Below are 27,252 nucleotides of genomic sequence, written 5' to 3' on the forward strand. Positions count from 1 at the left end.
GGAGGGGCTGGGGGAGTGTTTCCCGAGGAGGGGGCGGCCATGGCAGCTGCGCGGCGGCAACGGCGGCTGCGACGGAGCGCGCGCCCGGCTTTGAATGAGCGGGGCTGGGATTGAACGGGCGGAGCGCGAGCTCGGGGAAGCGACCGGCAGCGCGCGTGCGCGCGCCTTGTGTGCGCGCGCGGCCCGCGGCAGCTCGGAGCCTCCGCCGGGCGGGCGGGGAGGGGGAGGGGCAGGTGAGTGTGTGCGGCTCGCGCGTGCCCGCGAGGGGCTTCCCTCCGCCACTGCCCCCCGATCCCAACCTGGGGCTGGGAGGGGGGTCTTCTGCCTTTCCCTGGTCAGCCTTCTTCTTCGTCCCGCACTTCCTGCCCTCCCACCTTCCTTTTCGCCCCTCCACCCGGTTTCTCCCCTCTACGGCCGACTGCCACTCTGGGGTACTGTTTCCGGGTCGGGGTGACCTCTGGGGTGAAGGAACTGCGACTGGGAGCAGGCCCTGGGCGTGCAGCCCTCACCACGCCGCGCTCACGCGTGGAAGGCACGCCTGCGGGACGCAGGCGCGGAAGCCCTCGAGTGTCCGAATGGGCCCCCCCAGGTCCTTCCTGCCCTTCTTCTGCAGGCCTTGCTCCTTCCCAGATTTTTCCAAAATCCAAATCCCAACCTACCCCTGCACCCACTTCTAGCGATTTAGAGCGTTTCTCTGAGCGCCGTTTGCATGGCGTTGGGTTGTGTAACCTGAAAATGCTCTTGTTTTTCTCATCTGTACAGTGGGTATGATTTTTTTTTTTCATCAGCCAGTTTCAGGTGGGTGACCATAAGTGAAAGCATTTTAGTCATGAATCTCCTACCTTTTGAGTCATTCAGGAGACCTTAACTCTATCAGCCCTCCTTGTTAAGAGTTCGGGTGTCACATATTTGAGGGCCTTTAAGTGGCAGAGATGGTACCTTCAGCGTTCCACTGTACAACCCACTCCCACGTTCCACTTCTAGTTCCCTTTCTCTTTGGTTTTTCACATGTGAGTTCAGGTAAATTTTATTTTTGCAGTCTTGTGATATTCCTTAACCAACTTGAGACTTACCAACTTAATTTGAGGCTGCTCCGTACTATACTAGATCGTATGTATTTTTTAAATTTTATTTTGGTATTGAAAAATTTCAAAAATATGTTTTTAGAATTACAGCAATTGAAGACTTAATTTATTCTGGTGTGTACTAACATAGATTTTGGCTTGGCGTGTTTGACAAATTGTGATCTAGTGACTCTGCTGAAAGGGTCTCGCCGGCACTTTAAGGGTTACAAGGAAGGAAGATACATTTAATCTTGTAGTTTCTAATGCAGTGTTTTTTCACAAGTGTGGATGAATCTTTCTCTTGACTGAGTGGAGTTCTCATTCCTGTTGATTTCCTAGAGATGTTCATTTCTCCAAAAGCCCTGAGGATAGGTTGCTTCCGAATTCTGATTCTTTTCCTGCTGTATCTTAATTTTTTGCATTTTCTTACTAATTTTAAAGGAAATTTTAATTTAAAAATCAGGTTTTATTAGCATTTTCAGTTTTGAAAGTATTTTGAAGTAACCAAACTGCAAAGTAGCCTAAGATGCATACTTAACAAGTTGATGACCTTTCAAAAATTAAACTGAGACAATAAGTACAAAATTAAAAGCTTTGTCAAATGCAATATGCTGTGGGGAGAGCCTGGGCTTTAGGGTCAGTCTCTAAATCCTGAGTGAGTGAATCTGAGCTTCACTGTCAGCCTCATCTGTTAAATGGGTATAGTGGAACTTAACCTCCTTTGTCCTTAGGAGTCCAGCAACATGATAGAACATAGATTGTCTACAAATATGTCTTGAACATACTGAATACTCAAGGAATGTTAATTTTCCTTCATTCAACAAATATTTGAGTACCTGCTATGTGCTTATCTATTGGATAAGATCTAGAAATAACAACCTGAGCAAGACTGATGAGTCCCTGTCTCTTTGGTCCCTTACATTGTCACAAGCCTGTGACAGTTGAGAGCAAACTAAAGGTTTCTCTGTACTGGGTCAATAGTTTTTCCCATCACCCAGGGTAGCATCTGTTAGATAGTAGGTGCTAAACATATATATTCGTTGAATTGAGTGGGCACATTAAGCAACTGTGGGTCTCAACAATATTCCTGCCTGCAAATGAGTGTAATTTATAAAATCAGAAGTATAGTTAACTTGAGTGCATTTTCCCGTTTCATTGCAACTGGTTAGAAAATTTAACCTGGAAATTATAATATCATCACTGTGTTACTAAGAATGTGCATTGTTAGTGAGGTGTTCTTGGCCTTGGAATTAAATAGACCTCCGTTTGAATCTGAGTCATTGGGTGTAGGAACAGGGAAACATGGGCTTACTCTTAGTGCTTCAGTTCTATGAAATGAGAACAATATTATTTACCTCATAAGATGCTTTTATGCGTTAAGAGATAATTTTTAGATAATGCTTAGCATATAGTAGCTGGTCAACGAATATTGGTTCCTCTCTTTTGATAATCACAAAAGCAAATTTTCCACAGAATGAAGATATTCTTCATTGCTGGGGAGAGAATTCTATTGTCAGTAATAGCCCCACTTTCTGTTTTTCTGTTGAACAAAACTTTATTTTTATTTTAGAGAGTGAGAGTGTGAGAGGGGGAAAGAGACAGAGAGAGGGAGGGATGGAGGGAGGGAGAGAGAGCAAGAAAGAGAAAGAGAGAATCTTAAGCAGGCTCCACGCTCAGCAAGGAGCCCACCTAGGGCTTGATCTCTCAATGTTGGGATCATAACCTGAGATGAAATCAAGAGTCAGACGTTCAACTGAGTGAGCCACCTAGGTGTACCTGTTGAACAAAACTTTAAATTTTAATTTCAGTTACCATTGAAATCGGCCAAGTTGACAAATACTGAACAATGACACCCAACAATATTTGTGGCAAGGTGATGACAGTGGTTGCAAAGGTTCTATATGAAATTTATTTTCAACTGTGCGTGCATGTATATATCCAGAGACCCACACCTTTCCCCAGTCCTTAGATATTAAATATCTTCTCCCTGATAGAGTATTTCCTCAGTTCTTTTCCCTTTTCCCCCAAGTGCCACATTCCATACAGTCTCTTTTCTAGTTATCTTTTTTTGTTATAATTTTTCTGAAATTTTAGCCTAAATTTTTATTTAGGGAAATTTGCTTTCTTTTGGTTGAGAGTTTTATTTTTGACAAATCAGCTTTAAAGTGAAGCTTTTGTTCATCTTAACTAGTCAGGTCATTCTGTTCATAATAAAGCAGTTAAACCTTTCAGGTCTGTCTTTGCAGCTGATAACTGAAGGTACTAGGTAAACAAGATTCCCTCGGGAAAGATGGTACAGGGCAGATAAGGTATATAGAAAAAACTCTAGTACAAAATATAGAATATAAGTACTGTAAGAGAAATATACTGGAATTAAGAAAACTTGATAATAGCCCAGCAAGAAATAAAAAAGGCTTATGCCAGGGAGATTGCAGTGGAAATAGAGAAGAATATGGGCAGTACTAGGAAATGGAATAAGGCCTTTTGACAGTTTGGACATCAGAGACTAAGAGAAAGGAGCAGTCAAAATTATTGCATTTTTTGAAATCCAGCAAACCAGTAATTGAGGGTTTTGTTGACAGAAATATTTAAGTTACTTGAATAGTTAACTTCCTAATTTTTTTTTTTTTTTTTGGTTCATACTCTTTGAGTCACTATTTTTTCCGTCCTCTCAATTAGTAAGCCAACTCTGAATACAGGCATTCAGTAAATCATTCCATTCATGTGGAGATAAGGCCTCCGGTTGTACAAAAATGTATGAGCATTGCTAAGGGAGCCTTTTGGAACTCTGTTACTATAGGGTCTACTTGGCCTTTCTGCCTTTTTAATTGTAGAAATGAAAGGAGCTAGCTGTGTGTTTTGCCCTTCTTTGAAGGGACTGGCAGTAGTGGCTCTATAGAGCAGTTAGGTCAGGTACCATAAGAGTTGACTTGTATTTCCTTGTTTGCTTGTGTTTCTTTTTTTAATAGTTTATTTATCCTGAGAGAGAGAGAGAGAGAGAGAGAGAGAGAGAGAGAGAGAGAGAGAGAGAGAGAGAGACCAAGAATCCCAAGCAGGCTCCATGCTACCAGCCTAGAGCCTGATGAGGGGTGGGGTGGGGTGGGGCAGGGTGAGGTGGTAGGGAGGGCTCAAACTCCTGAAACTTTGAGATCATGACTTAAGCTGAAACCAAGTCTGAGGCTTAACCTACTGAGCCACCCAGGTGCCCCCTTGCTTTCTGTTTTTGTTTTGTTTTTATTTGTTTTGAACTTTTATATTAAGGCATAACATACAAACAGTATATATAGTATACTGGTGTTGTTACCACTCAGATTGAAATGTAGATCTTAGTTCCCTTATGCTTCCATACAACTCCTCCACTAGAGGTGACCACTATTTTTTACTATGTTCTTTTTAATTTAATATAATATCTTACTAGTTGAGAAAACGGTTACATGCTGTTTTCAAGACTTTAGGAGGTTATTACTCATATCTGGTAATTAAAAACAAAGAATACTGTCTGCTTTAATCCATACATGAATGAAATATATTTTAAAACATCAGGTTATTCATAGAGGGATGGTGTATTTATCTAGGAAGATTTGAAACATATTTATAAGTTTTATTGCCTATCTTTAAAAAAAATTTTTTTTTAACATTTATAATTGAGAGACAGAGTGAGACAGAGCATGAGCATGGGAGGGGCAGAGAGAGGAGGAGACACAGAATTTGAAGCAGGCTCCAGGCTCTGAGCTGTCAGCACAGAGCCCGATGTGATGCTCGAACCCACCAACTATGAGATCATGACCTGACCCAAAGTTGGACACCCAACTGACTGAGCCACCCAGGCGCCCTTTATTGCTTATCTTTATAAAAAAAAGTCAGCATTTTAATTTTGGGTAGAAGTAACATAAAGCTCTCTCTGATTCCATGATAATTATTACTTAAGTGAGGTTTCACCCTCTTTTAAGTAAATATATATAGAACTGATGTCCAAACATAGTGTTTATGCTTTTTTATTTTGGAAAAAATAATGTATCAAATTATGTTTTCATTTGTTTTATCAAACCATTCTACTCCAAATAATGGTATTAACCGACTGTAATGATTGTTTCCCAAGTTGTTACTAATGGACTCGGAGGCAGATGAGTTTTAGTTGTGTGGCTTATTGCCTCACTTTGCGCAGAAAAGTTAATTTCAGTGTATATTAGTTTGCTGATTGAGGCCATTAAGAAGTTGGATGATATACTGATATATTCAAATTATTCCAACATAGGAATCCTATTCTAAGTGCTTACTTGGTAATTTTCCTCCTGTGACAAATAAAAGGCAAGGAGCCGCTAAAACGCGAAAATTGCATTGTCAGAAACACTGCTCTGTGTGTGTGTGTGTGTGTGTGTGTGCATGTGTGCAGTTGTAATTTCTTCTGATTTGATTTAATGTTATTTGCTCTACCTTCCGACAGTGGAAAAATAGTCATCTTTTATTGATTAGTGAACTGTATTTTCATTTTCTGTCTTGTATTTAGAGACTCTGAATGTGGAAATGTTTACTCATTCTCCTTGGCAATTCATTCTTCTCATCACTCCCAGTCCCATCCCAAGATACTACTGATCCACTTTCTGTCACTATAGATTTGTTTGTATTTGCTAGGGTTTTTAAAAAATATATGGAATCATATATGTTTTCTGTCTGGCTTTTTTCATTCAGCATAATTATTTTGAGAAACAGCCATGCTGTTGCTTCCAGTAGTAGTTCATTACTTTTTATTGCTGAGTAGAAATCTACTCTATGTATATACTATGGTTTGTTTATTCATTCACCTGTTGACATATATATTTGGGTAGTTTCCAGTCTGGAGCTATTAAATATAAAGCTGCTGTTCTAGTACAAGCTTTTGTATGGGTACGTGCTTCCATTTATCTTGGGCAAATTCCTAGGAGTAAAATGGTTGGGTGACCTAGTACGTGTTTGTTTAACTTTGGAAGAAACTGCCGACTATTTTCCAAAATGGCTATACCATTTTACATTCTCACTACCAGTGTATGAGAGTTAAAGTTGTTCCACATCCTCACCAGTACTTGGTATGGTCATCATTTTTTAATTTGATTAATTTTAATAGGTATAAAATGGTTTTAAACTGTGGTTTTAATTTGCATTTCTCTGATGATTAATGTTGTTGACCATTATTTCATATACTTATTTATCATTGTATATCTTTGGTGAAGTGTCTGTTTAGACCTTTTGCTCATTTTTTATTTTTAAATTTTTGTTTATTTATTTATTAATTATTTTTTTAAATTTACATCCAAATTAGTTAGCATATAGTGCAACAATGATTTCAGGACTAGATTCCTTAATGCCCCTTACCCATTTAGCCCATCCTCCCTCCCACAACCCCTCCAGTAACCTTCTGTGTGTTTTCCATATTTAAGAGTCTCTTATGTTTTGTCTCCCTCCCTGTTTTTGTATTATTTTTGCTTCCCTTCCCTTATGTTCATATGTTCTGTGTCTTAAAGTCCCCATATGAGTGAAGTCATATGATATTTGTCTTTCTCTGACTAATTTCGTTTAGCATAATACCTTCTAGTTCCATCCACATAGCTGCCAGTGGCAAGATTTCATTCTTTTTGATTGCCAAGTAATACTCCATTGTATTTATGTACCACATCTGCTTTATCCATTCATCCATCAATGGACATTTGGGCTCTTTCCATACTTTGGCCATTGTTGAGAGTGCTGCTATAAACATGAAACAGCACACCTGTATCCCTTGCATAAATGCCTAGTAGTGCAATTGCTGGGTCATAGGGTAGTTCTATTTTTAGTTTTTTGAGGAACCTCCATACTGTTTTCCAGAATGGCTGCACCAGTTTACATTCCCACCAGCAGTGCAAAAGAGATCCTCTTTCTCCACATCCTCACCAACATCTGTTGCCTGAGTTGTTAATGTTAGCCATTCTGACACGTGTGAGGTGGTATCTCGTTGTGGTTTTAATTGGTATTTCCCTGATGAGTGATGTTGAGGATTTTTTCACGTGTCAGTTTGCTATCTGGATGTCTTCTTTGGAGAAGTGTCTATTCATGTCTTTCGCCCATTCTTCACTGGATTATTTGTTTTTTGGGTGTTGAGCTTGGTAAGTTCTTTATAGATTTTGGATACTAACCCTTTATCTGATATGTCGTTTGCAAGTGTCTTCTCCCATCCTGTCGTTGCCTTTTAGTTTTGCTGATTGTTTCCTTCGCTGTGCAGCTTTTTATTTTGATGAGGTCCCAATAGTTCATTTTTGTTTTTGTTTCCCTTGTCTCTGGAGACATGTTGAGTAAGAAGTTGCTGCGGCCAAGATCAAAGAGGTGTTTGCCTGCTTTCTTCTTGAGGATTTTGATGGCTTCCTGTCTTACATTGAGGTCTTTCATCCATTTTGAATTTATTTTTGTGTATGGTGTAAGAAAGTAGTCCAGGTTCATTCTTCTGCATGTCGCTTTCCAGTTTTCCCAGCACCACTTGCTGAAGAGACTGTCTTTATTCCATTGGATATTCTTTCCTGCTTTGTCAAAGATTAGTTGGCCATATGTTTGTGGGTCCATTTCTGGGTTCTGTATTCTGTTCCATTGATCTGAGTGTCTGTTTTTATGCCAGTACCATATTGTCTTGATGATTACAGCTTTGTAGTATAGCTTGAAGTCCAGGATTGTGATGCTTCCTGCTTTGGTTTCCTTTTTCAAGATTGCTTTGGCTATTTGGGGTCTTTTCATACAAATTTTAGGATTGTTTGTTCTGGCTCTGTGTAGAATGCTGGTATTATTTTGATAGGGATTGCATTGAATATGTAGATTGCTTTGGGTAGTATTGACATTTTAACAATGTTTGTTCTTTCTATCCAGGAACATGGACTCTTTTTCCATTTGTTTGTGTCTTCTTCAATTTCTTTCATAAGCTTTCTATAGTTTTCTGTTTATAGATATTTCACCTCTTTGGTTATATTTATTCCTAGGTATTTTATGGTTTTTGGTGCAGCTGTAAATGGGATCGATTCCTTAATTTCTCTTTCTGTTGCTTCATTGTTGGTGTATAGGAATGCAACCGATTTCTATGCATTGATTTTATATCCTGCAATTTTGCTGAATTTATGAATCAGTTATAACGGTTTTTTGGTGGATTATTTTGGGTTTTCTTGCTCATTTTTAATTGAGTTATTTGTTTTGTCACTGAGTTTTGAGAGGTCCTTATATATTCTGGATAACAGTCCTTTATCAGATATGTGCTTTGCAGAGATTTTCTCCTAAGCTGTGGCTTTTCATTCTCTCAACAGTGTTTTTGAATTTTGACAATTCAGTAACTTCTACAGTTATTAATTTTGATGTAACCCAAGTTATTGATATTTTCTTTGATGGATGGTGCTTTTGGTGTCCTATCTAAAAACTCTTTGCCTCACTCAGGGTCACCACGATTTTGTCCTTTTTGTTTTTGTTTTGTTTGTATTTTTTGTCTTAGAAGTTTTATAGTTTTAGGTTTTGTATTTAGATTTTTATTCATTTTGAGTACTTTTTTAAGTGATGTGAGATATGGATTGAAGTTTGTTTTGTTTGTTTTTGTGTCTAGATGTCCAGTTTTCCCAGTGCTATTTGTCAAAAAGACTGCCCTTTCTCCAATGAACTGACTTTACATCTTTGTCAAATTTCAGTTGTCCCTATATATATGGGTCTATTTCTGTACCTTTTATTCTGTCAGTCTTGACTCCAACACTACACTATTTTGATTACTGTGGGTTTATGTAACAGGCCTTGAAATCAGGTAGTATTAGTCTTTCTACTTTGTTCTTTTTAAATGTTGTTTGGCTCCTATAGGCTTTTTGTATTTACATTTGAATTTTAGAATTGTCAGGTTTTAGAGAAAAAAAGCTTGCTGAGATTTTGTTTGGTATTGCATTGAATCTATAATTTGATTTAGGGAGACTTAATATCTTTATTTATTTATTTATTTATTTATTTATTTAATATATGAAATTTACTGTCAAATTGGTTTCCATACAACACCCAGTGCTCATCCCAAAAGGTGCCCTCCTCAATACCCATCACCCACCCTCCCCTCCCTCCCACCCCCCATCAACCCTCAGTTTGTTCTCAGTTTTTAACAGTCTCTTATGCTTTGGCTCAGGGAGACTTAATATCTTAACCATGCTGAGTCTTCAAGCCCTGAAAGATCTTTTTAAGTTAATTCAGGTCTTCAGAATTTCTCTAAGCGATATTTTATAGTTTTCAGTATGTAAGTCTTTCATTACATTTGTCCTAAGTATTTCATATGTTTTGTGCTTTTATAATTTTTTTTAAATTTCAATTTGTAATTGTTTGCTGTTAACATATAAAAATATGGTTGATTGTAGATTCCATTGAATTTTCTAGATAGACACACACTGTTTTCCTTCTTCCTTTCCAATCTGGTTTCCCTTTTTTTTTTTTTTTTAATTTTTTTTTTTAACGTTTTATTTATTTTTGATACAGAGAGAGACAGAGCATGAACAGGGGAGGGTCAGCGAGAGGGAGACACAGAATCTGAAACAGGCTGCAGGCTCTGAGCTGTCAGCACAGAGCCCGACGCGGGGCTCAAACTCACAGACCGTGAGATCATGACCTGAGCCGAAGTCAGCGCCCAATCGACTGAGCCACCCAGGCGCCCCTCCCTTTATTTCCTTTACTTATTGGATTGCACTTGCCAGAACCTCCACTACAGTGTTGGCTAAAAGTGGTAAAAGGAGACATGCTTGTGCTATTCATAATCTTAGGTATGAAGTGTCCAGGTTTTCATCATTAAGTCTCATGTTATTATATAGGTTTTTCATAGATGTCTGTGACCGGGTTGAGAAAGTTCCCTTCTATTCCTAGTTGATAGTGAGTTTTTACTAGGAATGGATTTTGGGTTTTGTCACATTCTTTTTCTACCTCTGCTGAGATGAATATAGGGTTTTTCCTTTTTAGTTTGTTAATATGGTGAATTACATTTGATTGTCAAGTGTTAAATCAACCCTACATTCCTGGGTTATTCCCCACATGGTCTGAGATATTATCCTTTTATATATTGTTGATTTTGATATACTGATTATTTTGTTAAGAGTTTTATATTTCTATGCCCCTCCGCCCTTCCCTCCCTCCCTCCCTCCCCCCCCGCCTCAAAAATAAATAAACATTAAAAAAAACTTTAGGAGCATCTGGGTGGCTCAGTCAGTTAAGCGTCCAACTTCGGATAAAGTCATGATCTCACAGTTCGTGAGTTCAAGTCCGTTGTTGGGCTCTGTGCTGACCACACAGAGCCTGGAGCCTGCTTCAGATTCCATGTCTCCCTCTCTCTCTGCACCCCCCCCCCCATAAATAAACATTAAATTTTTTTTAATTACCAAAAAAAAGAGTTTTGTATCTATGTTCTTAAGGTATTAGCCTCTAGTTTTCCTTCCTGGTAATATCTTTGGTCTGGATTAGTATCAGTGTAATTGCTGGCCTCAAGGAATGAGTTGGAATTCATTCTCTCCCTTTCAGTTTTCTGGTAGTTTGTGTAGAGCTGGTATACTTTTTCCTTTTGGTTTGGTAGAATTCACCAGGGAAGCCATGTGGGCCTGGAAAAGTCTGAACCACAAATTCAGTTTCTTCAATAGATAGATTTTCAGGTTATCTATTTCTTCTTGTGCTTTTATAACTTGTTTCAAGGAATTTGTCCGTTTTCTCTTATATGTCCAATATAGGCATAAAGTTGTTTGTAGTAAAAGCTGTTTAATATCCGTAGACTTTCTGGTAATATCACCTCTTGTTTATGATATTGGCATCATTGTGTTATTAGGGATGTATATATTTTGGATTGTTACGTGCTTTTGAGTAACTGACCCTTTTATCATTATGAAAGGACCATTTTTATGCCTGCTAATACTATTTTCTTTGAAATCTACTCTCTGACATTGAAATAGTCACTTCAACTTGTTTTTGATTAGTGTTAGCATGGTATATTTTCCCCCATTCTTTCACTTTTAGCCAACCGTATTTTTATATTTAAAGTACATTTCTTTTTTTTTTTTTTTAATGTTTTTATTTATTTTTGAGACAGAGCATAAGTGGGAGAGGGGCAGAGAGAGGGAGACACAGAATCGGAAACAGGCTCCAGGCTCTGAGCTTTCAGCACAGAGCCCACCGCGGGGCTCAAACTCACAGACCGTGAGATCATGACCTGAGCCGAAGTCAGACGCTTACCTGACTGAGCCACCCAGGCGCCCCTAAAATACATTTCTTGTAGGTAGCATACAAAGATCTTATTTTTTTAATCTAATTTAATAACCTCTGGCTTTAAATGGGATGTTAGACAATTGGCATTTAATTAGAATAGGTTTAAGTCTTTCATCTTGCTGTTGGTTTTTGACTTGTCCAATCTGTTATTTGTTCCACTTTACCCTGTTTTCTGCCACCTTTTTTTTTCTTTCCTTCTCTTCTCTCTTCTTTTCTCTTCCTTTCCTTTCTTTCCTTTCCTTTCCTTTCCTTTCTTTTCCTTTCCTTTCCTTTCCTTTCCTTTCCTTTCCTTTCCTCTTCTTTTCTTTTTTTCTTTAGAGAGAGAGTGCGCCAGCCAGCATGAATGGGGGAGAGAGCAGAGCTGGATGTGAGGCTCAGTCTCACCTAACTGTGAGATCATGACCTGAGCTGAAATCAAGAGGTGGATGCTTAACTGACTGGAGCCACCCAGGCACCCTCTGGCACCTTTTCTATTGACGATTTTTTATCTCCTTTGTAGGCTTACTAGTTTAACTGGAACTTGCCCCTTAGAAAATATGATTTAATTGATTTACTAGGGTTAGGTCCAGGTATGATTATTTCTTTAAAGAATCCCAAATACGTGAACCACTGGACTAGATCATCTCTCTGGTTACTTACAAGTTATTAGCTATGTGACTTTGGGCTAGTTATTTGACCTCTCTTAATCAATTTCCTCATCTATATAAAGGGCATAATACAATGTATCTATCTAAAAGTTAAAAACATTTAAAAATATTTGTGAATAGTACTGTTATGTTCATGTGGTTCAGACTTCAAAAGGCACAAAAGACGGTATACTGTTTTATGGTTTTTTTATTTTTTATTTTTTTCATAGAAAATAAAGATAATTGGAGTTGAATTAAAAAACATTCTGAGAATATTGAAAATTTAACTATTGAAAATTTAAAAACCTAGTTTCTCAAATTGTCAATATGATTTACATTTTAATTTTAAAATTCACGGTGTTATATTTGTGGTTTCTAAAGAAAAGTAAAATGTGTCTTATTTTCACAGCTCATAACAGGATCTTTCAGCTTGACTTCAGAATGGGAATATAGCATATGAAATCAGCTTAATGTATTTATTTTTGTGCTTTTCCCACAGGTTTTGATTCCCACCATGGCTATTACACAGTTTCGGTTATTCAAAGTTTGTACCTGCCTAGCAACAGTATTCTCATTCCTAAAGAGATTAATATGCAGGTAAACAAATTTTATGTTCAAATTGATCTGTTTATCATTTTGCTGATTTTGGATACCTTCATAATTATAAAAAGACAGGGCAGACGATATTTAAGCTAAATAACTTGATTATAGTATTCATTCATTATTCTTTGATATTTTAAAAAACATTTTCTCTACTTCAGATCTAGAAAGTGGAGTTTTACTTCTTTTCATTCTTTCAGATTCTTACCTCTTCAATTAAAATCACATTCTCATTCCTACAGAATTTCAGAAAAAAGCAAACCAACTTATAATAAGAGAGTTTATATGTACATAATTATTTCATTACCAGAATGTTTTAAGGTGGTTAAGTGGAATTAGGCATAAGTATTTCTTTATACACCACAATATGAATGTTGTTTTTATAGTAAAAAAAAAAACAAAAACAAAAACAAAACTTGAACAGAAAAATCCCAAACAAAACAGTTTTGTTTTGTTTTGTTTTTAATCTCTTAAATAATATTCCAGAATGTGGAATGTGGACTACTTAGTCCCAGTCAGTTAAGTCATTCTGCTTCAGTAAGTCATCCGGAGATTGGAATTCCTTCTGTTTTGTCATGCTATGTACCCTAGAGCTGCAGTGCTGTATGCTGAGGTACTTCAGGGCTTCACATTAAATTCACAGGGGTATCATCAGGATATTTTTACATTTCCAGCAAAACACACAGTGAATGTGTTTTAGTCAGCATCTGTTAACCCTGCACAAACTACTAGTTCGAGGTAGTTCACATTAGATCCTGCAGCTGTTTTGATGATATTCTTGAATGTTTGAGATAAGTTTTTGTTTACTTGTATTTTTGGTGGCCTAGCTTTGCAAAGCTAGGATTTAGGTTAGAATTAAAGCAAGTACTGAACCAGAATTAATGTGGAAGAGAAAAAGAGGATGGTAGTAGCCAATCTGATTTCAAGTTTTGAGAAATTGTGTCCAGTAGACATACACACATTGCATTAGTGATTGTGGATATTTAAGAATGAAATAAAAATATTTTTCCTTAAACTTATTTATGGTGTTTTTTCAAATGGCTACTAAGTAGTTAGGACATACATAAGTATTAAATTGTTTGGTCCTAACTACTTAATTAGTGGAACTGTTAGGGATTTGTTTTGGCCTAGGGGTACTGTGAAAGAAAAAATACTGACACACAGAGTAGGGTAGTCAAAAGAGGAAGTAGAAGGCTGTTTGTTCCTTTTGTGGCAGACTTGATTTAGAAGTTGCACACAACGATTCTGTTCTCAGCTTATTGTCCAGAGCTTAGTCATATGGCCACCTAGCTTCAAAGGAGCCAGGAAATATATTCTCTGGCGAAATGGCCATTTATAACTACTAAAACTCTGAGGATTAAGGACATTTATTGTTAGAAGTAAAGTGAATTGGGATTTTTTTAAAAAAGAGGTCCATAATATGGCAGTGGAAATGAGTGGACGAAATAGAGTGAAGATGATCACTGGAGGAAGAAAGGTCAGGAAAGAAATGGAAAATTTAGGTGATTGTTGAATTCACCCAGGAAGAGAATGGGATTTGGGAAATAGGGAAAATAGTGAACTAAGTGCTGAGATCATCAGAGCATGAGGAGGAATGGCCAGAAATTCATGAGGTAAAGTAGGATAAGAATTGGCATTAATTGGGGTGCCTGGGTGGCTCAGTCGGTTAAGTGTCTGACTTCAGTTAAGCATCTACTTTGGCTCGGGTCATGATGTCATTGTTTGTGAGTTTGAGCCCCACATCGGGCTGTTTGCTCTCAGCACAGAGTCTGCTTCAGATCCTCTGTCTCTCTCTCTCTCTCTCTGCCCCACCCCCCCACAATGCCTTTTTCTTTCTCTCAAAAATAAACAAACACTTAAAAAAATAAAGCATATCTTTGAAAAAATAAATAAATAATGGGCATTAATTGCCAGAAGGCTAGAGGTTAACAGAAGATAAATTATAGGTGTTTTTCTCTTTGCATATGTATTTTCTAAAACTAAAACACTTTTAGTATAAGAAATTGCATTTGATTTTTAAAATATTAAGGATAATTGTTGCCATTATAAATTTCACTATAATTCTTAATAATAAATATATTTAGGATTGATTGTATGTTCATTCTGAAAGAAAGCTGATTCATTTTATAGAATAAGCTTTTCTTAAGTGTCAGGAGGAACCTAGATCATGTGTTATAAAATACTGGGTTTGCATTATAAATTTAGTAGTAGACTGTATTATCTGTTTATCCTTTAAATAAGATATGATTTCTAATCTTGTAGTAAAAATAGCTAACTTTACCAGTTAGCTCTAAGTGGATGTATAGATTATTTAAAATGAAGCAAGTGATTAATCATTTGTAATAGCTACCAATTTTTTAGTGTCTTATTATATACCAGGCACTGTCTGGTGTCTAGCCGCTGGAAATATGTCATTTAATTAAATCTTCACAACAACTCGACAAAAGTAGGTTTGAATACCTGCATTTTACAGATGGGGATGTTGAGGCTGAGAGGTTAGTTGATTCTAACTAGACTCATAATTAAAAGAAGTAACATTGAAAACTATGGTTTACATAGTTTCCTTATTAACCCATGCTCTTTTTTTTTTTTTTAAGTTTATTTATTTTGAGAGAGAGACAGTGGGCAAGCAGGGATGGATCAGAGAAAGAGGGAGACAGAGAATCTCAAGCAGGTTCTAAGCTGTCAGTGCAGAGCCTGACTCAGGCCTCAATCCCAAGAACCGTGAGATTATGACCTGAGTCGAAATCAAGAGTCAGTTGTTTAACTGACTGAGCCACCCAGGCACTCTGATAACCTGTGTTCTTAACAACTGAGTTACAATACGTGTCTTGTTTAATGTAGTGCTTTTCCTACTAATCCTTAAAACTTACCAATTACAGTTTAATTCAACCCAGTGATTTTCAAACTTTTGAATAGTTTAATAGGTAATCTTACCAAAAAAAATATATATATATATAAGACAAAAGCCAAGCCATCTTGTTGAAAATGGCATAGGTGTCCCAGAGCTTCACCTACAGAGCATGGTTTGAAGAGAAAGCATGGTTTGAAATCACTTGGCATTTTTGTTTTTGTATTTATATTCCTCCTGAATTTATCTATAATTTGAGTCCTAAGCCAAAAAGCAGTTTTCTCCAGTCGAAGATTTTAAAAATATTGAAAAGATACCTGATGCATGCCTTTTCTTTTCATAGTTTAGTGAGCAACTGTTAATTATTAAAATAAATAATCGCAAAATTGTAAAAGATCTTTTATAAGCCTTCAGTTACTGTTTATAATTCTTTTACCAATGCTTGTTCTGGTAGTTATTAAAATAAATTATTACATTTTCATTTTAGATCTGGTAGAGGACGGAAATTAAGTGGAGACCAAATAACTTTGCCAACTACAGTTGATTATTCATCAGTTCCTAAACAGGTAATTTTTTTTAAGGTTGAATAAGGGTTCCAGAACCATAGTTTTTAAACTGGACTGCAGACCATTAATTAGTATGTCATGAGGTTAATTTGGTAGTCAAGTCAGGATTTTTGTTATATTTTTTAATCCTAAAATCTTTTTTTGGTTCTTCATAGTATTTTCTGTTACTTTGCTGAGATTTTCTATCTTGTTTTTCCATTGATTTCAAGAGTGTTTGCTATTGCTTGTTAAAGTTTTTTTATAACTACTTTAAAGTCTTAGATAATTATAACATTTATATTATCTTTCCATGCAAGTTGAAATTTATTGATTGCTGAATAATTTTGAGTTGTTTCACAGACATTTTGAATATTACATTTGAGATTCTGTCTTCTATAAATTCTATCAAGAATGTTGATTTTTTTTTTATCAGGTAATCAACCTGGTTAAGCTTAGGATGCAAGTTTCAATATTCCTTCCATGGACTGTAGCTTTAAATGTCAGTTCAATTTTTAAAGCATTTGCTCTTGTTTTGGTTTTGGTTTTTTAATGGATAGAACTGATTAATTTCTAGTAAAAGTAAGTGTTTTTTTAAACTTTTGGTTTAGTTTTGGTATGTGTTATAAAATTTGTATTTTCCTTTTGGTCAGAAAGTTTGAAAACCAATTGTTTAGACAGCCTATAGTTTTTTTTTTCTTTTCTTTTAATGTTTATATATTTTTGAGAGAGAGGGAGACAGCGAGCAAGTGGGGTAGAGACAGAGAGTAAGGGACATGTAGAATCTGAGGTAGGCTCCAGGTTCTGAGCTGTCAGCACAGAGCCTGACAAAGGGCTCGAACTCATGAACTACAAGATCATGACCTGAACTGAAGTTGGTTGTTTAACCGACTGAGCCACCCAGGCTCCCCTAGAAAGCCTATTTTTCTAATAAATGATGAATTGAGATGTTGATTAGGTTACTCCTTTGTGACTGACAATATTTGTCAATGAAATGTAGACAGATGTTGAAGAGTGGACGTCCTGGGATGAAGATGCACCCACAAGTGTAAAGATTGAAGGAGGGAATGGGAATGTGACGACACAACAAAATGCTTTGGAACAAATGGAACCTGACTATTTTAAGGACATGACACCAACTATAAGGAAAACTCAGAAAGTATGTTAAAGATTTGTGCTTTTGGAAGTTAAACTATTAAACTGCTTTTCAGATTCCTGTAGTCAAAATTAGTATAATTGGTATTTGTCAGAAAGCCTCTTTCTGATGATCAATTTGTTGTGTTTTCTGTCATATTAAACAGGTTGATATATTCAACCTGCTAGACGTAGATCTAGTAAGTTGTACCCCTACATCTGTTAAAGTTTTATAAATATTACTGAAATCCAACTGTAGACCAGATTCTAGATTCCAGTCTGTTCTGTAGAGACTAAGCTGAATAAGATAAAGTTCTGACCTTAAGAGAGTTCACAGGTAGCGATGTCTACAAACTGATGGGTATAGTTTCCATTGTTCATAACCATTGTAAAACTGATGTAAGGCTCTGAGAGCACAATAATTGTGAGCTTATGTTAATCTTCCACACTTTAATTAATCCATTTTGAGTAGGATATGGAAGATCACTTAAAGGTGGAGGGGAATTATTGGGAAAAGAACAGTGACTGATTATTTTCCTTTCTTTTTATCAAAAATAGTACATATACTTAAAAAATTAAGTTAAAGAATATAGAAGAACTTTTAATGAAAAGCAACAAACTTCTGTCCCATCATTCCCCATAGCCAGTTGTACTTCCCATAAGCAATCGCTCATAACTTTTCCTGTTTGGGTTTGTAATGTTTTTTATCATATCTATATATAATATGATTAAGTTGCTGTGTCTTGATTTACCAATCACAGACATTGTCCATTGGCTTCATACTATCCTAGATGAGGTTTGTTTCATACTACTCTCACTACTATTCCCCCTCTTCCAAATATTATGATGTTATTATTCCAGTCTACCTCACTAGTCACTCTGATATTTCAAAAAAATAAATAAGTAAACCTATTTAGAGTTCCATTTCTTGTTCAGTCATGCATAGAAAATATTTTTTTAAATATACTTTATAAAAAGAGGACATTATTTATTCCACTCTTCTCTAATAGGGTTTCTTACCCTCTTCTACCTCCCAACCAGTTTCAGCTGTAAATTTATTTTGACAATTTCAAGGCTGATAACATTTACATTCTGTAATCATGATTGTTTTTGTTAAGCTGTTCAAATGTCTCAGTGCTGAAAAGCATTAAGTTGTGTATTTTTCAAGGAGTTTGAGTTTCTTAGTAGATGAATATCTTATATTTTGGAAGAATACTGCTGTTCTTAATAGAAATCCAGAGTATTACACTAGTACCTGAATAAATTAATTAGACTGAAAATGTTTAAGCTACACAGCTAATACTACTGCCTTGAAAGAGTTAATACATTCATCAATAACCATATGCTAAGAGAGCTTTTAGAAAGATGTAATACGTGTTCTTATTTAATACAGTGACTAAAAGTGCCAACTTCTATTTTATGGGGCTAGTGAAAGAAAAAGAGGAAAATTTATTCTTTTTAGAAAAAGTAAAATGGAATTTTTATTAATATGTAAGTGATTTGTATGACAATTGCTTAAGAATTTTGATACTCTTCAGAGATTTAAAAAAATTATATTATAAATTTTAAAAGAAGAAAGGCAGGAGATATTTAAAATAATTATAAAATACTTTGGTCACTTAATTATCTTGTTTCTTTTTACATGATATGTAAAATACTCCTGTAATTCTGTTTCAATTAATCTTTCAGATAATTATTAAGAAGAGAGAACCATTAAATTTTGCCATCCCAGATGGTAGCACAGGTTTCTCTAGTAGATTAGCAGCTACACAAGATATGCCTTTTCTTCATCAATCTGTAAGTATGTAATAGTATCTAGATAAGAGTTTGTTTTTATTTGTTTTCTTGAAAAGAGAAGAAAAAAAATCAAAATGAAGTGAACATAATATTTGTATTTCTCTGCTTTGAAACAGGTTTAGCAGATTGAGAGAGATTAATCTGGAGTTTTACCAATCTTATCCTTTTATGAGATTGTAAATTTCATCAGCAACTAAGATCAGAGTCCCACTGTATACATAAAAGATCGAGACAATATGTTACTTAAAAATATGACCTTTAGGGGCGCCTGGGTGGCTCAGTTGGTTAAGCGGCTGACTTCGGCTCAGGTCATGATCTCAGGGTCCGTGAGTTTGAGCCCTGCGTCGGGCTCTGTGCTGACAGCTCAGAGCCTGGAGCCTGTTTCAGATTCTGTGTCTCCCTCTCTCTGACCCTCCCCCGTTCATGCTCTGTCTCTCTCTGTCTCAAAAATAAACATTAAAAAAATATATATATATATATGACCTTTGAAGAGATTACCACTGAAATTTAAACTTAAAAGCAGGTAATTTTAAGTGAGTCATGAATTGTTTCCCTAGTAGAGTATATTTACATTTAAAGTGTAAGTTGACTTATAGTTGGTTTTGACTTGAATGCATCAGTTTTAAGGACAAAAGGAGTAAGGAAAATACATAACTGTTTCCCAACCTTGGAAGTATCTCAGAATCAGCTTTGAATTTTTTTTTTAATGTTTTTATTTATTTTTGAGAGAGAAAGAGAGAGTGAATAGGGGAGGGGCAGAGAGAGAGGGAGACACAGAATCCGAAGCAGGCTCCAGTCTCTGAGCTATCAGCACAGACCACGATGTGGGGCTCAAACTCATGAACCGTGAGATCATGACCTGAGCCGAGGTCAGACACTTAACTGACTCAGCTACCCAGGCATCCCTTTGAATTTTTTTTTAAAAACACTAATGTCCAGACTTCTCCCCAGATCTAAGCTTTATCATGCTTTGATTAATTATTGATTAATTTATTATATTAGTTATTGTATAACAGCCCCACACTTAGTGACTTAAAACAGTAAACATATGCTTTATCTCCTACAGTTTCTATGGATTGGGAATCCAGAAGTGACTCAACTGGTTGGTTCTGGCTCAGGGTTTCTAATGAGTTTCCAGACACATCATTAGCTTGGGCTGTAGTCATCTGAAGGCTTGACTGGAACTGGAGGCTTCATTTCAAAGGTGGCTCATTTTACATGCCTGGCAATTTAATGATGGTTGGTTGCACAAAGCCTCAGTTCCTTGTCACGGATCTCTCCACAGGGCTGCTTGAGTTTCCATATAACATAACTGCTGAGTTTTCCAGAACAAGCAGTCCTTGAGAGAGAGAGAGAGGACATGCAGAGATGAAGCCACAATGCCTGTTTGTGACTTAGTCTTATGAGGGACACACTGTCACCTCCAATTATTTTATTCATTGGAAACTAGTCAGTAAATCCGGCCTACATGCAAGGGGAGAGGAATTCAGCTCTACCACTTGAGGAAGGAATGCCAAAGAATTTGCAGACATATTTTTAAACTACCACCATCTTATTTGTTTGTTTAAGCTGCACAGGTGTTTCAGAGTACCCTCTCTTTGGAGGACCCATGTTTATGTATGTTTTTAATTCATTAATCAAAATCTGTTCCTACTAATGTGAGACAATGTGTTAGGTGCTGGTAATATAGAAGAAAGTAAGCAAAACAGGCAGAGTCCTTGCTTCAAAAGAGAGCAGTCTGTGGGGGAGTTTCAGTGTTAAATAAATGATCACAAATGATCACACATAAATAATGCAGATTTTGATAACTGCTGCGCAGTTACATCATGCTATGAGAGCATAATAGTACCATAGATGTTTCTCTAAAAGAACATAGCATGTTTCTTATTTTATATTTCTAAGTTTTATACTTTATTCATATATGTTTGATCCATATTGGTAAAGTGGTTCAAATTTTTCCAGTGAATTAGTAAAACGTTTGCCACTTAACTGGAGTTATAAGTTATTATAACACTAATATAGCTCATTATGAAGTTGTAAATATGTAATTCCTTAGAGTTGGAAAAGGTAAATAGGGTAGGTGGAGAATCTCCAGTGCTATTTCCACATATTTTCCTCCAAGCAGATGAAATAAGGGAGTATTGCTTAGGAGAGAATGGTAATCTACTGCACTTTGTTCTCTGCTCCAAAAATAACGTATCACCCATTCTACCAATTAGGCTTCTTTGAAATTCCACATTCTATTTTTTTTTAATTTAGTCATCTATATTGTTTTGATAGCTTTTTATAGTAAGGATATTAACTTTTTTCTGTCACCTTTAATAACTTTTTAGTTTGTTGTTGGCTTTATAATTTGGTTTGGATGTTTTTGATTGGCAGATACTTGTTTTTATGTAACAAATCAATCTTATTGTTTAAAACTTTTTTACTTAGAAGGCCATCTTTACTAAAGGACCAGATATCACTCTTTTTTTATGGTCTTAGGAGTTAACTTTTTAAATATCTAAATGTTTTATACATAGAAAGTCAAATATCTCAGTGGAAAAATGGATATGAAATAGACATAGCCTGATAACGAAGAAATGTTCTCAAAGAAATCCAAAGTAAAATAATAAGACACAATTTTTAAATCTTAACAAAGTAGTGAAGAAGAAAGAAGGCTGTTGGCCATATTGACAGATGACAGGAAGACAAGGCTTCACCTGCTGCTGTTGGTGGGATAAATTGGTATAACTTTTCAAGAGGGTCATTTGTATTTGGTTCAGTGGTTTTAGTTTTTTTTAAATTTGATTTAGCTATTGTAATTTTAGAGATTTATATTAAACAGATAATCAGAAATACACTAAAAAATTTTTAACAGAGGGAGTGCCTGACTGGCCCTGCCCATAGAGCATGTGACTCTCAATCTTGGGGTTGTGAGTTCGAGCCCCACTTTGGGTGTAGAGATTATTTAAAAATAAAATATTAATTTTTTTTTTTTTTTTTTAGCAGAGGATGGTATTACATTTACAGTTAGGAGAAAACCATACAATTTACTTCATTTTTAGGTGTAAGCGCTCAAAAGAAAATATAATAAATCTATTCACAGATTGACACCAGTTATTTTATGTTCATAGTCACTTCCACATCTAAGTAAACATTCCGGAATGAGCATTTTTATTGTTTGGTGGAAGAAAAAGTGAACTTTTAGAGGTCTGGCCTGGGGAATAGTGGAAGGTAGTGGCTAGCCTACTGGTATCAGGTAAGTAGGACAGGCAGAAGGAAGCACAATGTAGAAGTACTCTGGTGAAGAGTAAATTTTGCCTGATTTATTGTGTTTGCCTTGGACCCACATAGTAAGAGCCATTGAAAAATCTGTATGTTACTTGTGCTTAAATGAAAATGCCTGTGCCGGCTTGGAAACTTCAGTTCCTCAGGTTGATCTCAGCACAGCGTAGTGAAGCACCTCTAATCCCGTCTCCAGTCAGTCTGTCTCTTCTCTTGTCCCCACCCCACCCTGTCAGCTCACTGAAAAGAGAGAAACCGAAAGAAGAAATGTTCTATTCTTGTCCATTCCAATTTAAAGTAGGCAGAAAAAGAAAAGTCAGTATAAAAGGACTATGCTTTAAAACATAAAATAGGAAGAAAGCTGGACCTGCCCAGGACTGCTGAGTACTGAAAGTCACACATCACAGGAAACCCCTGAGTTCCAGGCAGACCAGGGGCCAAATCATCTGGGCCTTTGATAGGACATGAAGAAGACACAGAGGAGTGACAAAATCTGAGTTATGTTTTAAAAGATACCCTTCTTAGGGTGCCTGGGTGTCTCAGTCAGTTAAGTGTCCGACAGCTCATGTCATGGTCTCGTGGTTCATGAGTTCGAGCCCCACGTCGGGCTCTGTGCTGAGAGCTCGGAGCCTGGAGCCTGCTTCAGAATCTGTGTGTCGCTCTCTCTCTGCCCCTCCCCTACTCATGCTCTGTCTCCGTCTCTCAAAAAATAAATAAATGTTAAAAAAAAATTAAAAATAAAAGATACTCTTCTTGATCCCTAACGGGAGAAAGGAGAGCTCTTTACTCTCATAATTTTGTTTTGTGTTTTGTTGTAGCCTGAATTAGGTGACTTAGATACCTGGCAGGAAAATACCAATGCATGGGAAGAAGAAGAAGATGCGGCCTGGCAAGCAGAAGAAGTTTTGAGGTATTTTAGTAATATTTACACTGCAACTCGAGTAGAGGAACCAGATTTGTTCATGTTACATTCAAAGTCAAGAAAGCTTATTCTGCCAAACATTTTATTTTTCTTAAATCTTTCTCACTTGAGCTTAGATAATATGAGATTTTTTATTTCAGACTACATATACTATTTTACATGATTAAAACTTCACAGAAACCAGAAATTTAAAGCATTATAGAAACAAAAGAGTAATAATGTTATTAACGGCAAATGAGATCTTTTTCATATATACATCATTTACTATTTGCTTTATACTACCTTCCTTCTAAAACATAGTTACCTTTTGAAATGTGAGCCACCACTGTATATTCCTCTAAGTCAGCAATTCTACCTTTAATTTTGTTTCTCTGTGGCCTAGAATAGTGCCCATCACTGCACATTTGAATGGCAATGTATATAGCACTCTACATTTGTATATGTATCTTATTAGTTGATGTACTCGAAAGCCCTGTGAATTGTAAATAAGTATGTCAGGTACTGCCCATTCTACAGAGAAGAGAATACTATTCTAGAGGTCTTCAGGTTTGTTTTCGTTGGTGTTTATGTTCTTATCTCCGTGTTTTTGTGAGCAATAAATATAATTCTTGCTATTGCTGCATTAAAGAGTAAAGAGAAAATTTACCCTGAAAGAGTTTGTGACCATCATCGCTGATGAAAAGCTCAGATATTTAAATGTGGGTAAATTATTTTTGTGTTTTTTAAAGATATAGCAAAATACATTGATGTAAGTTAATTTTAAAAGATAGTTTTTATAATAGGGATAGAAAATAACAACTGATTTCATTGATTTCATTTTTGTATTTCTGTCTTTATCAATTAACTACAGTTACCTTGAACAGACAGCAGAGGGTGCAGTTAAATAAATGAGAGTTACGGCTTTTTTTTTTTCCTTTTTTTTGGTCTTGTCCTTCCTATTTTAAGCACTTTTTTTTTTTTTTTTAAACAGGGATGGGTCACATTTTTATAGTAAAGTTATGAGAGTTTTAAATATTTAGCTTTTACTTAATCATTATTCACTGTAAAGGAATTATTTTTTAAATTGTAAACAGCCACATTTATGTTGCATACATCATCAAAAAAGATGTTACTTTTTTTTTTTACTCTATTTTTGGATAAATCATAGATATAGAAGTCTGAGTGTTTTAGAATAAACAGTGGTCATTAGCCACAGGATAAAGGAAAGGCCATTCATTCTGAATCCAGTAATAACGAGAGCACTGTACAGTTTATGAGTTCACAAGTATCCTAACATTCACTGTACCAAAACATTTTTTTCCACCCTATCCTCTTGCACTCTGAACAAAACAAGACAAAAAAAACCAAAACCCTAAACTTAGTGTTTTATGTTCTATGACAGCTTAGGAGAAGGGGCCTATCAGTCAGTAATATATATGCTTCATGCTGCAAGTTGCGTAAGTTAGAGTCGGAGAGACATGAAGGAGTCATGCGGTTTATTGTCCCCAGAAGAACACTGCAAATTGTTAGTGTATTCACACTCCATGTCCTCTGACTCAGTCCATTTCCCATTGCCAATTTAATACTGCCAGTACTGTAATCAATTTTGTTAAGGAAGAAGATTCCTATACTTTAGAAATTCCAGGTGTGTATCTGGAGAGGAAAAATAGGTTTTCTCTGCAGTAATCTCTAAATTGCTTCATTTTCCAGGAACATTAATTGTTGATATTTACACTTAAGCTAGTAACAAGGTGAAGGCTTATTTGTTTGCAAACAGCCGGCCCTTTATAATTCTTTTCTTATCTTCCTTTTTGCCACTGACATTTTGACTGTTTTAGGGCAGATTATCAGTTTTGCTTGAAAGGTATCAGAGCTAGTGAAATGTAGATTTTTTTTAAAACTATTCTTCCAGAACTTTGTGAAGGTCAAAGTATTGCCTAAAATAGCTCTGTACTTGAATTTTGGTCATACACCTCTCTGCTTACTCCCACTTACAAATATGATGAGACAAAGATTTCGCTTGCCAGAGTCGGCTTCGAGCTGCCCCATATATAGGTAATCCACACTGGATTTTCCTGTTTTATAAAAGCTTGTGTTGCCTATGCCACGTACAACTGTGACCTACCACTTCCCTCCTCAACCTTGCATGTTTTGACTTATTTTCTCATACCCTCACCCAGAACCAGCTTCGGTTCTTTTCTCTCCTCTCCATCACCCCCTGCTACTCTCACTCCCCACATGAGTCAGTCAGATGACAAAAGAGAGGCTGGTGATTCTAGGTCTGTAGAGTCAGGGAGGAGCCAGGGAAGAGGTAAGGATCTCCTAATGTATACTCAGTAAATACCCACCATTCTGCCCCTTAATCAGTAGAGCTGGCCAAGTGTTAATCTGTAAATAGATTTCTAGCTTCCAGTTGGAAGGCTGGTGTGAAGTTTCCATTTTCTTTGGGCATTGTGTTCTGCACATCTGTGTTCTTGACTTCCTTTAGCAGAGTGTTTTTAACTATTATAATAATAGAAGATTTAATCCTCAACATCAGGCTTTTCTGAATGCTATCAAAAAGAAGGTGTGGTGCAGTGGAGGTGGTGGTTTAGTGAAAATAATCTGAAGAAGAGGGATTAGAAGATGTGGGTTCTTTTACTTAAGTTTATGACTTGGGGCAAGGCACTCGGCCTTTGTTCTTCATTTTACTTATTTGTAAAATAGAGATAATACTCTTGTTTTCCAAGCTTTGTTTTAAGGATTAAAAGAAATACTAGTTTTGAAAATCTTTGAAGTTTTCAAAGCAGTGAGAAGAATGAAGATTTTTTGAACTTACATTTGATGATAGCTATTTCTTTCTGGAATTTATTTGCCATTTTACTTGTGTGGTATTTTCTAAAAGTAAATTCAGGACTGTGTTTCTCTTCAGGCAGCAGAAGATAGCAGACCGAGAAAAGAGAGCGGCGGAACAACAAAGGAAGAAAATGGAAAAGGAGGCACAGCGGCTGATGAAGAAGGAACAAAACAAAATTGGTGTGAAGCTTTCATAGCAAATGCTCTTCACACATTATAGTGCCAGGAGGAGAAATAGGAGTTCCACAACTCGAGCAACATTTCGAGGGATTTCAGAGTATTTTCAAGAATACAAACACATTGCTTGGTTTTATTGCATTCATCTGGCCATCTAGGACACCAGGATTCTCTCAAAGTACCTTGAGCTCTTAGTGATTGAGACTCAAAAGAAGAAAAAGACCTATGAGGCAATATTTTTTTTCAACATGCTCCAAGTGTAAGACAATTGTTTGCTGTAGAGAAATTATTACAAATGGAATATACCAGTACCTCTTCTAGCTAGTGTTTCTAGCTGAATAAATGGGTGTAAATAATTTTATGGTGGGAAAGAACTCTGCTCTCTATAATGCTTTCCTTCATTGTGCATAATGATAAAATAAATAATTTTAAATATTTTTTTGTTTCCATGATTATCTGACCTAAATCAGACAAACCGCAGGGCTTTAACTTCTTTATTTTTGTTGTCAGAAGCTGGTGTTGACATACATTTCCTCTAAATTGAACTGGTATTGTTTATGTTTAATATGACATTAAGGGATTTGATGACTTTGGTTTTCAAGAAAATCACATTAAATGCAGTACTTTTATTTATCATATATATTTTATACATCATTGTTTCTTTTAGACGATGTTGTAATGTTATACATATTTGTAATTTATATTGCATGTATAAATTGGAAATCAGCAAAAGGACAAATTTGCATTATTATAACTTGTGAGTTTTAAAAACTAGTATTAGTAGTTTTTCCCTTTCGTTAGAGATTTTAAGATGTTACAGTGTTTTAAGTACCTTAGTCCCTTGCACAAAAGCCATTAAATTCCAAATGCAGAAAGCCTTCAGTTCTAAAATTTCAAAGCTTTTAGGTGATTTCTGTATCAATTTTTTATATCTGACATAATGCAGTTCACCATGTTGTTGGCTAAGATAATATTATGGATTCATTAAATTTCAAACTGAGATAGGAATAGTATTTTTATTTTTGGGTGTTGACTGGCTCCAAAATCGTTTCAAGGAAAAAGATACATACTGTGTTTACGGGAAAGAAATAGATTTGATAGTTTAAAATTCCATTAATTTTTCTCCCCAATTAAAATACATCCAGTCTGATTTTCTATGGCTTTAGAATTTTTAAAGATTTTTACTTTCATAAAAGTTGTTGCCCAAAATTAA

General features: G+C 36.0%; 1 protein-coding gene across 2 annotated transcripts; it reads left to right on the forward strand.

Annotated features, from left to right (window-relative positions):
- On the forward strand, positions 1–27,041 carry EBAG9 (estrogen receptor binding site associated antigen 9). Of its 2 annotated transcripts, none has more exons than XM_019467846.2 (7): positions 1–233; positions 12,435–12,532; positions 15,874–15,952; positions 16,929–17,087; positions 18,752–18,859; positions 22,945–23,036; positions 25,939–27,041. In XM_019467846.2, exons 2-7 carry the CDS (start codon positions 12,450–12,452, stop codon positions 26,057–26,059), a joined length of 642 nt encoding a protein of 213 aa, XP_019323391.2. In that variant the 5' UTR covers positions 1–233; positions 12,435–12,449; the 3' UTR covers positions 26,060–27,041. The 2 variants fall into 2 exon arrangements, with proteins under 2 accessions (XP_019323391.2, XP_019323392.2); XM_019467847.2 differs by lacking the exon at positions 1–233 and adding an exon at positions 685–798.
- The last annotated feature ends 211 nt before the right edge of the window (positions 27,042–27,252 follow it).

Source organism: Panthera pardus, unplaced genomic scaffold, assembly GCF_024362965.1.
Source record: "Panthera pardus isolate Hobbes unplaced genomic scaffold, ASM2436296v1 HiC_scaffold_7, whole genome shotgun sequence".
Classification (NCBI taxonomy): Eukaryota; Metazoa; Chordata; class Mammalia; order Carnivora; family Felidae; genus Panthera; species Panthera pardus.